This window comes from Oncorhynchus kisutch, linkage group LG15 (genome assembly GCF_002021735.2).
Source record: "Oncorhynchus kisutch isolate 150728-3 linkage group LG15, Okis_V2, whole genome shotgun sequence".
In the NCBI taxonomy this organism is placed as follows: domain Eukaryota; kingdom Metazoa; phylum Chordata; class Actinopteri; order Salmoniformes; family Salmonidae; genus Oncorhynchus; species Oncorhynchus kisutch.
Genome location: NC_034188.2, coordinates 62,584,197 through 62,601,220, shown reverse-complemented (window position 1 = coordinate 62,601,220; position 17,024 = coordinate 62,584,197). Strand labels below are relative to the sequence as shown.

At 44.6% G+C, this 17,024-nt stretch overlaps 1 protein-coding gene across 1 annotated transcript in view; it reads left to right on the top strand.

Moving 5' to 3' along the window:
• The window catches only part of LOC109904705 (T-box transcription factor TBX4-like), a 28,858-nt gene extending 14,328 nt beyond the window's left edge, over positions 1-14,530 (top strand). The window contains exons 4-9 of the mRNA XM_020501880.2: positions 3,506-3,625; positions 7,681-7,828; positions 10,774-10,926; positions 11,180-11,268; positions 12,054-12,292; positions 12,543-14,530. Of these exons, the coding sequence (XP_020357469.1) occupies positions 3,506-3,625; positions 7,681-7,828; positions 10,774-10,926; positions 11,180-11,268; positions 12,054-12,292; positions 12,543-13,216 (1,423 nt within the window). The 3' untranslated portion in view covers positions 13,217-14,530. The remainder of the gene's footprint in view (positions 1-3,505; positions 3,626-7,680; positions 7,829-10,773; positions 10,927-11,179; positions 11,269-12,053; positions 12,293-12,542) is intronic.
• Positions 14,531-17,024: the final 2,494 nt, after the last annotated feature.

The following is a 17,024-nucleotide window of genomic DNA, read 5'->3' as shown; positions in this document are numbered from 1 at the left end:
CTGAGCCTAGAGGAAAGTCTTTGTCCTTAGGCCTGGAGGGAAGCCAAAGTAATTCCCATACCCAAGAGTGGTAAAACAGCCTTTACTGGTTCTAACAGCAGACCAAAAATCTTGCTGCCAGCTCTTAGCAAACTGTTGGAAAAAATAGGGTTTGACCAAATACAATGCCATTTCTCTGTAAACAAATTAACAACAGACTTTCAGCATGCTTATAGAGAAGGGCACTCAACATGTACAGCACTGACACAAATGACTGATAATTGGTTGAAAGAAATTGATAATACAAAGATTGTGGGAGCTGTACTATTAGATTTCAGTGCAGCCTTTAATATTATTGACCTTTTGTTGAAAAAACATATGTTATGGCTTTTCAACGTCTGCCATATCGTGGATTCATAGCTATCTATCTAATAGAACTCAAAGGGTTTTCTTTAATGGAAGCTTCTCTCATGTCAAACATGTCATGTGTGGTGTACCACAGGGCAGCTCTCTAGGCCCTCTACTCTATTCTATTTTTACCAATGACATACCACTGGCATTAAAAAAAACATGTGTGTCCATGTATGCTGATGATTCAACAATATATGCATCAGCAACCACAGCTAATGAAGTCACTGAAACCCTTAACAAAGAGTTGCAGTCTGTTTTGGAATGGGTGGCGAGTAATAAACTGGTCCTGAACATCTCTAAATCTAAGAGTGTTGTATTTGGTACAAATCATTTCCTAAGTTCTAGACCTCAGCTGAATCTGGTTATGAATGGTGTGGCTGTTGAACAAGTTGAGGAGACTAAATTACTGGGCGTTACCTTAGATTGTAAACGGTCATGGTCAAAACATATAGATTCAATGGTTGTAAAGATGGGAAGAGGTCTGTCTGTTGGTCTGCTTTTTAGACACCACACTCCAAAAAAGCTCTAGTTTTGTCCAATCTTGATTATTGTCCAGTGTGGTCCAGTGTGGTCCAGTGCTACAAGTAAAGTTGCAGCTGGCCCTCTTTTAAATTTTTATACCCCCCAATTTCATGGTATCAGTTACAGTCTTGTCTCATCACTGCAACTCCCGTACAGACTCAGGAGAGGCAAAGGTCATCCTCCAAAACACAACCCAACCTAGCCACACTGCACAACACAGAAGGCAGCTGCACCAATGTGTCAGAGGAAACACCATACACCTGGTCAGCGTGCACTGCACCTGGCCCGCCAAAGGAGTCACTAATGGCCGGCAGGGATATCCTTGTCTCACCTAACGACACTTGGCCAATTGTGCGTCGCCCCATGGGCCTCCCGGTCACGGCCGGCTGCGACAGAGCCTGGGCTCAAACCCAGAATCTCTGGTGGCACAGCCTTAGACCACTGCACCACCCGGGAGGCTCTATGACTTGCTCTTAATTATAATCAGAGTGCTGATATAAATACTGTGCATGCTAGTCTCTCTTGGCAAAGAGTTGAGAAGAGAGTTTTTTAATTTTTTTATAAGAAACAATAATGTGTTGAAAATCCCAAATTGTTTGCATAACCAATTTACACACAGCATCTTTTCACAGTCCCCAAATCCAGAACAAATTCAAGAAAGTGTACAGTATTATATAAAGCCATTATTGCATGTAACTAAATCCCATCTCATATTGCTCAAATTAACAGCAAACCTGGTTTCAAAAACAGATAAAGCAACACCTCACTGCACAATGCCTCTCCCCTATTTGACCTAGATAGTTTGTGTGTATGTATCGATATGTAGGTTACATATGCCTTTCATTTTTTTAAATGTTCTTCTGTCCTTGAGCTGATCTTGTCTATTAATGTTCTGTATTTTGTCATGTTTCTGTGGACCCCAGGAAGAGTAGTTGCTGCTTTTGCAACATCTAATGGGGATCCTAATAAAAGACCAAAATACCAAACCAAGATTAGTCTGTTGGAGTGCCAGCTGGTGAATAATGATTCATCATTCCAGAGAACACTTTTCCACTGCTCCAGAGTCCAATGGTGTCAAGCTTTGGTGATCTTAGGTGTGTGTGTGGCTGCTCGGCCATGGAAACCCATTTCATGAAGCTTCCGAAGAACAGTTATTGTGCTGAAGTTGCTTCCAGCGGCAGTTTGGAACTTGTTGCAACCGAGGACAGACGATTTTTACGCACTAAGCGATTCACCACTCAGAGGTCCTGTTTTGTGAGCTTGTGTGGCCTACCACTTCGTGGCTGAGCCGTTGTTGCTCCTAAACATTTCCACATCACAATAACAGCACTTAAAGTTGACCGGGGCAGCTCTAACAAGGCAGAAATTTGACGAACTGACTTGTTGGAAAGATGGCATCCTATGACGGTGCCACGTTGAAAGTCACTGAGCTCTTCAGTAAGTTCATTCTACTGCCAATGTGTGTCTATGGAGATTGCATGGCTGTGTGCTCGATTTTATACACCTGTCAGCAACAGGTGTGGCTGAAATAGCCAAATCCTCTCATTTGAAGGTGTGTCCACATATTTTTGTATATATAGTGTACATCTTCTTTAAATGTTGATATTTGGTTGCATTGACTACCAAAGACAATTCAATATCCATTTTTTCTACAAATGAATCATTTATATTTTGGATTCACTTCTCCATCTCTACCAGAAATCTCAGTTAAAGAATATAGTCTAATCAAACTTAAATGCACTATAAATAAAGTACGTTTTGATTTAGTCCGATTCTTTAACTTTTATTTTTGGTTGAGGTGGAGACGTGAATCCAACGTGTCCTTTCCACGTACATTCCACGTCACAATACGTTGACAAATTACATGGAAATAACGTTGATTCAACCAGTTTGTGTCCAGTGGGATTGTACTTTACATATGACCCTCAACTCTGAGATCCCCTGTGACCTCTCTAGCTCTTCCCAATCAGTCTTTAAGCCTGGCTTGATACGCTTTCTGAGCGCTAATCGTCTGCTCGCTCACCTGCCGGATAGAACACTTTCCGTGCTGATGCTCCACTCAGGGCTGACTAAAACCCTCCTGCAAAGCCGGAGAAGAGCCTCTTAATGCATGCTTACCGTGTGCCCTCAGCCCCACGGAGAGACACCTTGGGGCTAAAGCAGATTTTCATTAGCTCATCTGAAGAGGAAAATCTTTTCCAGTGTAAGGTAGCTAGGTGAGGGAAGGTACTTAGGTGCTCAAAAAGCTTGTGTGACATCATTGCCTAAAGCGCCTTATCAACTCGCCTTATCCCGTTCAACATCCCTCAAAGCTCGAAGGTGTGAGGGCAGCACGATGACAAAAGGCATTATATAAACCTCTGTATTTACGGGTCTTACGATACTGAAGGTGCTTAGAAGCTAATGGCAAGTTTTTCCAAATTGGATCAGGATGAGGTGACTTCGTCACCAATAACGAAACACCTGCTGACCCAATTCGTGTTTGAGTGAGTTGGGGAGCGAGCTTTATGTCTAGTGGGTATAATGGTGGGTGAAATCATCGTCATTAGGGAATGTCTAATTTAATGTAAGACCCTTCTCGTGTCCTTCACAGGAGGATGTTCCCCAGCTACAAGGTGAAAGTGACGGGTATGAACCCCAAAACCAAGTACATCCTCCTCACAGACATCGTCCCTGCCGACGACCATCGCTACAAGTTCTGCGACAACAAGTGGTGAGTTAGAGACACCTTTTAAAAAATGTAATTCTTTATTTAACCTGGAAGACTGTTGATAAGGATTCTCCTTTACATGGAAAACCTGGTCACCAACACAGCAGCTATTTGTTATGTATTTATTTGAACCTTTATTTAACTAGGCAAGTCAGTTAAGAACAAATTCTTATTTACAATGACAGCCTACCTCGGCCAAACCCTAACCCGGACGACGCTGGACCAATTGTGCATCGCCCTATGGGACTCCCAATCATGGCCGGTTGTGATACAGCCTGGAATCAAACCAGGGTCTGTAGTGATGCCTCTAGCACTGAGATGCAGTGCCTTAGACCGCTGCACCACTCTGGAGCCCCTATACAGTCAATACAAAAATCTACATATTAAGAACAGACAATACAGCAATACATACAATACAACAGTATACAAAATATACAAAGACAATGATAAAATCCTGCCAAAATCCTTGTCAGGGTGGTTCTTCCAGTTTGCAGTATTGCTCAATTTCTTCTCTAAGCTCAGTGTTTAGATGAGTAACATCCTTAATGGTAGTTATGAGACATCTAACAATTCTACCCTGTCTCAGATGCTGCTTGGCTTTAGAAAGGGGGGGTCAAGAAATGGGGTGGTGAGGGAGGGTGGGGAGGGAGCGGTGGTGAGCTTAAGGAAGGTGAAAATAGCTCTCATCTTCTCAGCCACAGCTTCAGCCCCACCGCTCTGTAGAGGCCTTCCTCTCACCTTAGGAAAACAACCCCCAATGCTGTAGAGTAGACAATAACGGTGGGTGCAAATGAGAGAGACATTTAACACTCTTAGACAGTTTTATATGCTTGAGGTGATGCTGCCTCCCACATTCAGTATACACACAGACAAGCAGTACACACGCACACACACATCCCTGGCGGAGGGCACTGTTCCCGGCATGCTCTGGAACAAACACTTTACATGCTGTGACATCATTATGCAAACCAAATAAATGGAAGGGTACAAATTAACATGTTTCTGCATTATATTCTTTATTTATACCTCCCTCTCTTCCTCGCCTTTCACAAATGTCATGTTGGATAATGTAACGTTGTTACATTAGCGGATCCCATAGCGGATCCCTTTTTGGTGCTGTATAGAACCCTTTTTTGAAGGTTCTATAAAGAACTATGCTCATATGGTTCTAAATGGAACCTTTATGGTGCGTTAAATAACCCTTTCCTATAAAGAACTATAAAAAAAGGTTCTCTATAGGACCAAAAAGGGTTCCGCTATGGTTACAACCCTTTTTGGTGCTTTATACAGTACAACACTTTGTAATGGTTCTTTATAGAATCTTTATGGAGAATGGCTCTATTTAAAACCTTTTTTAATCTCAAAAGTTCTACAAATAACCTTTTTTGAAGAACCATACGGGGTTATTTTTTTCTGGTTAGCCATATTATATTGTAAAAATTACATAGGTTATATTATTTTATAAACTGTGTGGTTCGAGCCCTGAATACTGATTGGCTGACAGCCGTGCTATATCAGACCATATACGATGGGTATGACAAAACATTTATTTTTACTGTTCAATTACGTTGGTAACTAGTTTATAATAGCAATAAGGCACCTCGGGGTGAGTTGTGCCTAAGAACAGCCCTTAGCTGTGGTATATTGGCTATATACCACACCCCCTCAGGCCTTATTCTTATTCAGTGTTTTAATTGCTATATTGTATTTACTTTGCCACCATGGCCCAATTATTGCCTTTACCTCCCTTATCTCACCTCATTTGCTCACATTGTATATAGACTTATTTTTCTACTGTATTATTGACTGTATGTTTGTTTTACTCCATGTGTAACTCTGTGTTGTTATATGTGTCGAATTGCTTTGCATTATCTTGGCCAGGTACCAGTTGTAAATGAGAACTTGTTCTCAACTTGCCTACCTGGTTAAATAAAGGTGACATAAAAAATAAATAAAAATGATGGCATAAGTGTTCGTTGACAAGTTGAATCAGGTGTGCTAGCTCTGGAACAGCTGGGGGTCCTTAAGGAGAGAGTTGAGAACCACTGACTTACACAACAGTTCTCAATTGACACAAGGCTATATGTGACTCTTTCACAAAACACTGTCACTGGCCATAGTAATTTTCAACATGGCATAACAAAAAAAATAGCTAAACTGGAATGACACTCACTCACTGTTGTACAAAAAGAGCGGTGCACAAACCACCCCCCAAGATATGATAATGAGTTTAATTATTTTAATTATCACTGAAATTGGAAATAACCCTTTTTTTGACTCCACAAACTGCAAAGAACTATTGAAGGGCTCAAAGGGTTCTTTGGGTCAGTATGGTTCCACGTAGAACTATCACCCTTCACAAATAACCATTGAGGAACCCTAATTTGTTGTGTGTATTGGTTAACAACATTCGCCTTGTGTTCAAGACCAACATGTGTGATGTTCACCTCCCACTCATCTGTTCATTCATTCATCTCTATCCGCTCATTGATGGAATGGAGAGATGGAGCGTGAGTCCAGGCACTTGCTGCCTCCAGTCATGGATGTCTAAATTTAGTCTGTTGTGGTTGAATAATGAGGAAAACCAACTGGTTTCTGTCAATTTAGTCATTGCTCTTGTGAAAAGGAGCGCCCTAATCCCCTCTTCCCACAAAAACGGGATCATTTACATCAAAAAATACATTCTTCCAACCATTTTCAAACATCCTGGCTGCAGAGAAATATCACCACTTCTCAGAACGAGAGAGAGGACGCAAATACAGTATGATGATCATCAAAATCTCTAGTACTGTAATATTTTAAGTGACAAGGCTGTCCACAGGCAACTTTGTTGTTATTGAGGTCATGGTACAATAGTATGCCATGCCATGCATGCTCCTTTGTTCTTTCAGAGCACACCAAGACCAGAACCTCATGTCTCAGTCGCTGCGCAAACTTAACTGTAGCTACGGATTGTCATTAGCACACAGTTCATTACCGCAGGGCACTGGCAAGCCGCCTGTCAAAACCTATGGGATAAAAACAGCTTGGCTGTACCCACTGGCCTTCCAGTGACCCTTTACTTTGGGTGATGCCTAGAGAGGAAACAACTTATGTTAGAATTGACCAGAAATAATTGACTTTTCAAAACAGGTTTGGACAATTAACGTAGGAAAAGTGTTAGGTTTAGCTAAAAGGCAGCAACTTTTGACATCAATTTGATATAAACTGTATCCCTCTAGCCATGACCGGTGATGCCACCACAGCCTGCTTCTGCCACTGCCCACCGGAGCAGCATCAACCGTTGGCACTGCTGGCCGTGCAAATGACAAAACAACCGTCTCCAGGGTAGGGCGTACTGAAACCAGAACCCGACGTCACGCCAAGAAAAGAAAAGCCTGCGTCCTAAATGGCACCCTAATCCCAGGGCCCGTAGTAAAAAATAGTGCACAATGTAGGGTACCATTTGAGACCCAAACAAAAACCCCATAAAATGCACAACTGTGCTTTGCTTTCTCCAGCAGAAACCCAGCCATTTCTTGTTTTACAGCCATTTGTTCCCGATCTTTGTGGGATGGCCTGGGAGGGCCTGGAATCCCAGCGGTTGCCAGCGTGGGGTTCTGGACTCTTTCAGCGACACCTTGGAGGAGCGTAATTAGCAGTGATGTTACGGTTGAAGCAGCCTCCAGTCTGGGGGAATGGTTCCTCTAGCCCCATAGTGTGAGGACTGAAACCACTGCCATTACTGACTGTAGCTACATGTGTTTGTTATAAAAAAGGGATTCTTCAGAGGACAATCAGTGAGCACGAATGGATTCGTGTGGCTGCTAGAAGATTTAGCCATGCCGTGACAAGAGGTTGACAATAGGGTTTGCTAGAGCACTGGGCTGCTGGGTTGCATATGGTTGCTGGATTGCCACAATGGCTGAGACATCTTGGCAGAGAAATGGTCGTTGGTTGCTGCTAGCCCAGCGGTCCTTATGATGATCACGACGTTGCACCTTCATTTGTCTCTTCATCTCCCTCTCTTTCCTTCCCACTCTCGTTCTTCTCTCTCTTCTCCTTTTCTTTCTACTCAGGATGGTGGCAGGCAAGGCGGAGCCAGCCATGCCAGGGAGGCTCTATGTCCATCCAGACTCCCCGGCAACAGGAGCCCACTGGATGAGGCAGATGGTGTCCTTCCAGAAGCTAAAGCTCACCAACAACCACCTGGACCCCTTTGGGCATGTGAGTGACTCTCAGTCTACAAACTAATGTCAACGTTTATAATCTTTAAGCTCAATTAACTGTAAAGGTGTAGAGAGAGAGAGAGATGATTAGCTGGGCGGCAGGTAACTAAACCCCGAGCGGACTAGGTAAACATCTGTCGTTCTGACCATGAGCATGGCAGTTAACCCACTGTTCCCTGGGCGCCGATGACGTGGATGTCGATTAAGGCAGCCCCCTGCACCTCTCTGATTCAGAGGGGTTGGGTTAAATGCAGAAGATGCATGCAGAATAACAACTGACTAGGTATCCCTCTTTCCCTTTACTGATGCCTCACAATGTAGGTGAATTCACATCCCAGGAAGGCACTGGGTCATTTCACACAATAGAGCTTATCACTTCTCCTGGTCATGTAAAACAAGAGAGGTGATTGGACACAGCTCATTTTCTCAAAACTACACAGTAGATGAGACTTAAATAGATTAGTGTTAAAACAAGAGCTGAAAATATGTGTTTTTTAACAAGAGACAGAGTCATAAAGCTGTCTTCGTGGAATGAGTGGGAGAGAGGAGAGAGGGGGAAGGACTCGAGGAAGGATGGCCAGAGAGGAAAAGGAAGAGAGCAGGAGAGAGGGTGAAAGATGGACTGAAGTGGAGGGAGTGGCGGTGAGAGAAGAGAGGGAGAGAGAGAAAGCATACGAGAGAAAGTGAGCATCTTGCCACAGAGGGAGTGAGAAGTGTGACGGCGGCAGCAGTGCTGCCCAGAGGAACTCTGAGCAGGCTTGTCCAAAGCCATCCCGTCAGAAGGCGAGCTCATTAGGTTCATAACCCCTGGGATCAGTGGCGGGGCTCGCTGTCAGGTTGAATCCGCCGCCTGGATAGTGATAAGGGCGAGTAATGAGGACAAAGAGAGAGAGAGGGGCCAGGTCTTACTAAGCCCTGCTGATAGAACAGCCCACACCAGCAGGGGAGCCAGAGAGCCTCTCCCTCCCTCTGGCCTAGCACTGGATCCACCACCCACCTGACCCACTAAACCAGGGGTGTCAAACATATGGCATACGGCCCATGGGGGTGGGGGGAATAAAATCCAGCTTGCTAATAATCACTGAAATGAAAGCTAGACTGTCAGGGAGCACAGAAAATTATAAAAACAGTGCATAGAGGACAATTTTTTTCATATTTCGACTCCTAGGAAATATAAGCCATTTTCAATGCGGCCCTCCGGACCTCATTGAAGACCGAGAGGCAAAATGAGTTTGACACCCCTGCTATAAACTGACCCACAGTTGAAATAAAACAGCTTGTGAAGTCAGCTAATGACAGTCAATGACAGACTCTGTTGTTTGTGCATTTGAGAGTGTGTCTTTTCAAGAGTGTTTGTTTATGTAATGTGAGTATGCGGTCTGCATGACTGTGTGTGCAAGTATGTGGGTCAGCATGGTTGCTCGTCCACAGTCCAGAGCAGGATGGCCATCAGCTTGATTCAACCCAGGGGTATCTCAGATCTATGACAAACCTTCCCCTTCCTCACCATCCCCCACAAACTCTGCCCTTCCCCTCCCTTCGCTGCTGACCTGTCAGCATCAGCAGTAAAAACACTATCACTGATCTGGGATCTGGGCTCCCACTGACCCCTGCTACTGTTGACCAAGAGATGGTCCAAGGAATCACTCCTGAAATGCTGTCACTTCCCAGCTGTCACTGAGTGTCTTGGTTTAAAAACCAGTTAGCAGACATTTTTACCCAAAAGATGAAAGAGAGATTGCACGATTTGGTTCTGGATTGATCCAAGGAGGGCTTGTCCTGATCAATGCAACCAGACAGCACAGAGAGAGTCAGACTCCTTTCTGCACTGCCTCCAGACAGACCCCGGCCAGACTAGCAGACTAGACAAAGGTCGTGACCATAGTCTCCAGTCAACCAACCACTAGCTTATTTCTATCAGTTCCGTCACTACAGAGTCTGTAGTCAGCCAATGAACCAATTGATTATCTCTGCCTGAACCTTGCCTCAACTGAAGGGGGGAAGGGGCATGTGAGCATTGGGCTGTTCAGGGTGCAACTATGACCCCAGCCGCCTGTGCCCTGATACCACAGGATGCTGCTGAGGGGAGGATGGCTCATAATAATGGCTGGAATGGAGTGAATGGAATGGTATCAAACACATGGAAACCGTGCATTTGATGTGTTCGATAACATTCCATTTTTTCCGTTCCAGCCATTACTATGAGCCTGTCCTCTCAAATGAGTCTTAACCTCTTTCTGTGATAGCCTCCTGGAGGGGCTGGCCTCTTAAGTCAGGGCTCTGGTACCAGCGGGCTGTGAGTCTAGAAGGTAGGAGAGGTGGGAGAGCTTGATGCTCATCGGTCCTGACAGAGCTACGCTGGAGATGACCCTGCTCCGGTCCTGCTGACGCTCCAGTGAGCATGTTCCTAGGCTACTGGGCTACTCTGAGCAGACTGGTGCCGATGTGCTGACCTAGCCCCCCCCAACCCAAACATTGAGCACGCTCCACACGTGCTGATTAATGCACTATACAGTTGCAACTCAAGTGTGACAAAGGGGTGCCCACTTTTCAGTATCAACACATTGAACTACAGTACATTGACAAATGTCCACATTGTATGCACACTAACGGCGACTCCAGGAGCATTAAAATAGGCCTACTTCCAAAAAAGGCTAGCCATGGAAAACTTGAGCATCGTAAGCACCCCATTCACACTGTGAGTCTATTCAAGTCAATACAATTACATCACTTGGCATTTAGCATCTAGGGCAGGGACAACCATTCATTTAAAGGGGGAAAAACGAACCTCTTAAACAAACATCTTAAAACGTCTCAAGACTGTGGTGGTGGCCGGTCATTCACTGGTGCCTCTAAGAGGACTGTGTGCTGTGATCGACTTCGTTCGTCTGACCTTGTACTGGTTTTTCTTTTCTTCTACATTTCCTTCCTTCCCACTGATAGATCATCCTGAACTCGATGCACAAGTACCAGCCTCGGCTCCACATCGTCAAGGCCGACGAGAACAACGCCTTTGGGTCTAAGAACACAGCCTACTGCACTCACGTGTTTCACGAGACAGCCTTCATCTCCGTCACCTCCTACCAGAACCATAAGGTACAGTATGTGTGCCACCCATGTAGTTGTCCACCTGCTGTCTGATGTTCAACGTCTTCTGCACATAGTCACATTTCTAATGTCAGTAATACGAGAGCATGTCTTCAAAACACTGTCTGCAGGAGAAAGGTTCCAAATCCAAAATGGACAGTTATAGATCAAGTCAAGTTTTCATAGTCAAGTTTTGACTGAACCTAGCTGCACATTTCATGATGAGTCAGTGCAGTGACAAGATATGTTGCTGTCTTCCCAGATAACTCAGCTAAAGATCGAGAACAATCCGTTTGCCAAGGGTTTCCGTGGCAGCGACGAAGGGGACCTGCGTGTCTCCAGACTCCAGGGGTACGTTCTGTTATGTTTATGGGAATGTGCCACTCAATAAAAGTATATGGAATAGTTACTTTATCATGGAAACAATTCTTCTTTTGACACAGTACATCATTCATTGGAACCATTTTTTCCTTTTGGAACTTGTTCCATTTCTTCCTTTAGCAGATTCTTTCCCACCTGTGAATGGATTAACTGTGCTTGCTTCCTTTAATACATCGTTCTCTCTCTGCAAAGTAGAATCTATTAACGCAAGTGTTGGGGAGTAGTGAACTACATTTAGTCATTTAATTACATTTTGCAGTAGCTTGGTGGTAGTTGAACTAAATTCAAATCTTGGTAGTGTTTTCAGTAGTTGCTATGTAGTGGTGTAGCTAACTAGCTAACTAGCAAAAATAACAGATGGGTGTTGGCAAGAATGTACCTTCTTGTTTACTTCATACCTCACTAATTCTCACTTGAAACACTTTTTTTGTGTGCATAATCACTTTTTGTGTTTAAACTACACATTCTGTTAACATCTGACTCCAGAGTGATCTGTTCTTGCAATTTGTAGTCTATGACATTTCAGATTTATATATGATAATTTTTCACTAAGTAGTTTGGATGTAGTGAACTACTTTTATTTTTATTAGTAACTTAATTAAGTAAACTATAGTTTTTCTTAAGGGTAGCTTTGGTGTAGCTTAACTTCTTCCAGTGTGAAGTAATTGGTAGCTTGGTAAACTATATTTTCAGACTAGCTTCCCCAACACTGTAATGCTAATCCTTCCTTTCTTGTTTCTCCTTCCTGTCCATAGAAAAGACTACCCAGTGATTTCTAAGAACATGGTCCGCCAGAGGCTCCTATCCTCACACGGTCACCTGACGGGGAAGCTGGGAGCTGGGGTACACCTGTCGGGGCACCCCCAGGTCCTGTCCCACTACCAGTATGAGGGTGGGGTTCCCCTGGGGAACTCAGACCACCAGGAACACATCTCCAATTCCTTCCCTCCCACCCGAGAGCCCAGCCTGCTCTACCACTGCTTTAAACACAGAGGTGGGTTAGCTACAGACCTACCTGAAAATCTCCACACCTGTCAATCACAGAAAGTGGGCAGGACTCATTAATCTTTCAGAAAACTTTCTCGTCTTGCAATACATCTTTTGGTGCTACACATCAATATCACACAATATAGATGGATTGGTACACAGTTCCGACCAGTATGAAGAAGCATCATAGGACAGCAGGGTGATACATACAAGTTTTTGCATTCAGTTATGATGATTCAATCTTCATTTCTTTACAGATAACACCAGGCACTTGGAACTGGGTTGTAAACGGCCATATCTGGACACGGCTCCTCCACCAGTCTCAGAGGAACACTACTTCCGTTCTCCTCCCTCCTATGAGCCTCCACTGTTGTCCCACCCCTACTGTGGTGAGGCCATAAGCTCCAGGGAGGCCTGTATGTACGGAGGGATGGAAGGAGAGAACGGCCACGGGGCTGTGGGTGCTGACGACCTGGTTCCCCCCTCTCTGAACTGCAACGTATGGGCGTCGGTGCAGCCTTACCCCCGGTACAGTGTGCAGACAGTGGAGGCCGTCCCCTACCAGCCCTTCACTGCTCACTTCACCAGTACTGCCACCGCCACCTCCGTGGTGCCCCACCACACCCCCTCCGGTCCCTCACGCCCCCAGCCCGACATAGGAGTCTACAGTCCGGCCACGGCACAGCGAGGCCTGGCCGTCATCCCCTCGTCATCCTCCGCCTCGTCTTCTTCTCCACCGGTTCCTGGTTCCAGGGATAGTAGGCCGCTGGTCTATCCTCCTCTGTACCACAGGAAGCCTGGGTCTCCTCTCCTGCCTCACAGGGAGTTCTCGGCCTTCCCAACACAGAGCGCCCCCCCATCCATCCGGGACCCGTCCTACCAGTACCAGATGGGGCAGAGCAGTGTAGGGGCCCACTGGAATGATAGCTAGGGCTATGGGGTGCTGTGTGGCTCCTGCGGCAGCAGCGATGTCCACCCACCCGGTCGGTCCAGAATCAACCAGACTCCCCCTAGCCAGCCAGCCAACTTTGAACTGCCTGTGAGGCATCTGAAGTGAGATTATGTTGAAATACAGCCATGATGACCTTGCCAAGTTGCAAGGAAGCTATAGTAGTTTAGCATGAGGAGAAGCAAATCAGAGTGGCCAAACTCCAATAGAAGCCTCCATCTGCCCAAAAGCTCTGCACCTTCAGATCCATGTTATCCTGACTGGAGGAGCATCATGACTGTGATGATGATGAGTATTCCAGAGGAAGAACCCCTCCTATAGCGTGCCATATATTGGCTTTAAAAAATGATCAATGTCAAACAGTGTCAAAAGGAGATGTGTTCAGCAAAGTGAAGAGTATCCATTATGCCTTTGATGTTTTTGAAGTAGTGTGTTTAGGATTAAGATGGACACGTATGTACCAGTAATGAATTGATTAACGTTTCTAAGAAAAACATTTAAATGCAAAACTTTATCATATCATATACGACGGAGTGGGACATGGATGTGTATGTGCAAAGAGATTGAAGTAACAGTCTAAATGTTTTGTTGAGACCTTGAGTAAAGCCTTCATTTAAATTGCCTTCTCTGCTTGTGTTGAGAAACTTTGCAGTTAGAAATCTGTTGAACTTTTAAACATGGGCTGCAGGTGAACTACACAACAAGCCCACCCATGCAGTCCATTTGAGCAGAGCTTAAGTGTTTTGTAGGTCTAGATCTCACCTTCAGCCATAAGCCTCTGCTAGCCATGTTTTAAGCTAGCGTGACACCACTTAGCATGAAGCCAAACATCCGCTAGGCTAACGGCTAACGGCTCTTAGTTACAAACCCGAGGTCCGTTCCAAAGCAGCGTTCCCGCCTGTTGAAGTGGGACTTCGGATAAGGTCTCTGGCCAACCAGATGGGAGCTTAAGGAATCGCTGTTAAGTCAACGCTAGTGCAGAACACAGAGCTCCGCACAAATCCCAGCCCCAAATGACTGAGTTGGAAAAATCCTTACAAGACTGCAAATGTAAAACAGCCCGAGCGGGGCGGGCGAGGAGCCACATTGTGAAGTCAAGCTGAGCTGAACTGAAGCAGGGACGACCGTGTAACATTCGGCAAGGCCTAGCCTGTCTGACATTGACAAGTAGGGATGGGTAATAATAGAACAATATGGTGGTCTATTACCTGGCACACTCACATTATCCCTTCATTTCTTTTGATATTCGATATAACTTCTTTTTTTGCACACCTGATTAAATAAATATTTGTATGCCTCCCATTGTTGCTTAGCGTTATGTTTACTCCAAAAAGTTGAAGAGGTCAGATAGAGTTGAAAAGGTCAACAGAGTAGCTTTGCGGATGTATTATTTTGGTAATAATAATGGTAATGGATTCAGTCTGAAATGAATTTATGTCTATCCTCCACTAGCACTTACCTGTCATTGGTGATCTAAGACACATAAGCTCACATCAATCATTACGGGCGGCAGGTAGTCTAGCAGGTTAGAGCGTTGGGCCCACAGAAATATAAATTATATTTCTATTTCCCTTGAGCAAGGCTCCAGGGTCGCCGATTATAATGGCAGACCCCGGCCATGACCCCACTCTCAGAGGGTGTCTCAGGGAGAGGTTGGATATGCAAAAATCACATTTCCAATTCACACCTGCGTATTAATACACACTTGTGTGAAATAGGACAAATATAAGCACCCACCAAATTATTATTATTTAAAACCAATCAAGCTATCAAAGACATTAAACATAAACAACAACTACACCCACCTAAATGACATCATACCATGAACATTGACTGGGTTAGTTATCTATCAAATGAAATCATTTGTGTCTGTCATATGTCAGTGTGTGTGTCAGGGCAGCGTGGCTGTACAGTAACAAATGCAGGTGAATGGTAGAGGTAAAGGAGGTCAGATCTCCCAGGGCATACATACGGGTCCTGTAGCCCTCTGCTTTCTCTCACACACAGCAATCATTAGGGTCCTGAGTTATAGTGATGGTTCTGCCCTGGCTCATGTCAGCACCTCCTTTCTCTCTCTATACCTCATTCGCTCTCTATTTCTCTTCCTTGTTCTTCTCTCTCTCTCTCTCTCTCTCTCATTATCTCTCTCCCTCGTTCTCTTTCTCTCTATCTCGGAGGAGAACTTCCCACTCCAACTAATCAATGGCAAGAGATCTAGGGTCCTCAGACAGGATGAAATGTCTACCACTTTCTTTGCCTGATAATAGGGGTACTGATATTTTCAACAGAGATCCTGTTAGGATCTTGAACATGAATAACATTTGTACAATGCATGTATTTTCCCATATACTGTATGAGCAAATTAGGTTATGTATACACCTTTACTGGTGTGACAAATACCCCACAATACATACACCAAAGATACGAGAAATAGAGATAATTTCCTCTCTGAAATGGATGTAGAAATGATTGGATGTGGGGCCTTGCAGTGTGTCTACACAAGAGAACCTAACTATTGTGGGTACAAATCATCATTTTACCATAATAGATCTTTACAGTTATATACAACATAAAATACCTGGTCAAATTCATTAAGAGACATATTTATTACATAGAGCTTCATACAAATCACAAGTATGACAATAATGAGATACAGGATATTAGTAATAAACCATGTATATTGTAATATACACAAATGTGTTATTCTCACATGTGCACACCAGGAGGTGTATGGTTAGGATGTGTATGTGTGGCGGATATGGTGGTTGTGAGGCTGAATAGTTAGACTGGCCTCCATGTTTCTTTGGAGGATGTTCAACTGAGTGCAGGTGGTTCTACTGGGCTGGGCTGTAGGTCTGGAGGAGTGAGCAGAATCGGACCGCAGCTGGGACCAACCAGATCTAAGAGCAGGAAGGAAACACAACAGAGAAAAAGAGGGAATATTGGACCATTCAGTCAAGAGTCATTTGACTACAAAATAATCTCTATTGATTTGATTGTCCTATGATGGATGAGAGGCCAAGGATGGCTAACAGAAACAATGCTATGGTGTGAGAGGAGAGGACAGATAAATAAAAGCATCATGTGGTTTGAACAACCTGCCTGTAAAACAGGAGACACCCAAAAGATACTATTAAGAACCTACTGGGAAAAAAACGAAAGTTAATTCTCATCGTTCAATTTATGATGACCTTTTTCTGACTTTAGCTAGCTTGAATAGAGCATAAAAAGACAGATGTAGCAGTAGTCGTTAATTTATGCGAACTTTCCACATAAAATGCAGTCTATCTCTGTTATAAAAAAGCCAAGTTTAAGCCCCATGCAGAGCACAGTATCCCCACTCTAGAGCTGCGGAGGTATGGCAGTGTATCAACATATGTGTCCAAAATGGAACCCTATTCCCTTCATAGTGCACTACCTTTCAAAAGTCAAAGCCATTTGGGATGCAGCCTATCTGTGAGAACCTGACTGGGGGCCTAGGGTTCCATCTGGAACTCATTGGTGATGAGATCTGGCTGTGCCGGTGCCTCTCTCCCCTGCCTCTCTCCAGTCCACACTGCCCTTTCTTTCCCTTACCGCTGTCATCCCATAATCCCGTCTGAGAGCCGCCTGGGGTTGCGTCCCAAATGGCACAAATTCCCTATATAGTGCCATAATTTTGACCAGAGCCAATGGGCCCTGGTCAGGGGTAGGGTACCTCATAGGGACTAGGGTGCTATTTGGAACACGGACCCGGGCTGGGCGGTACCCACTCTGATGACTCTGACCCACTCCGATGGGCTTAACTGGG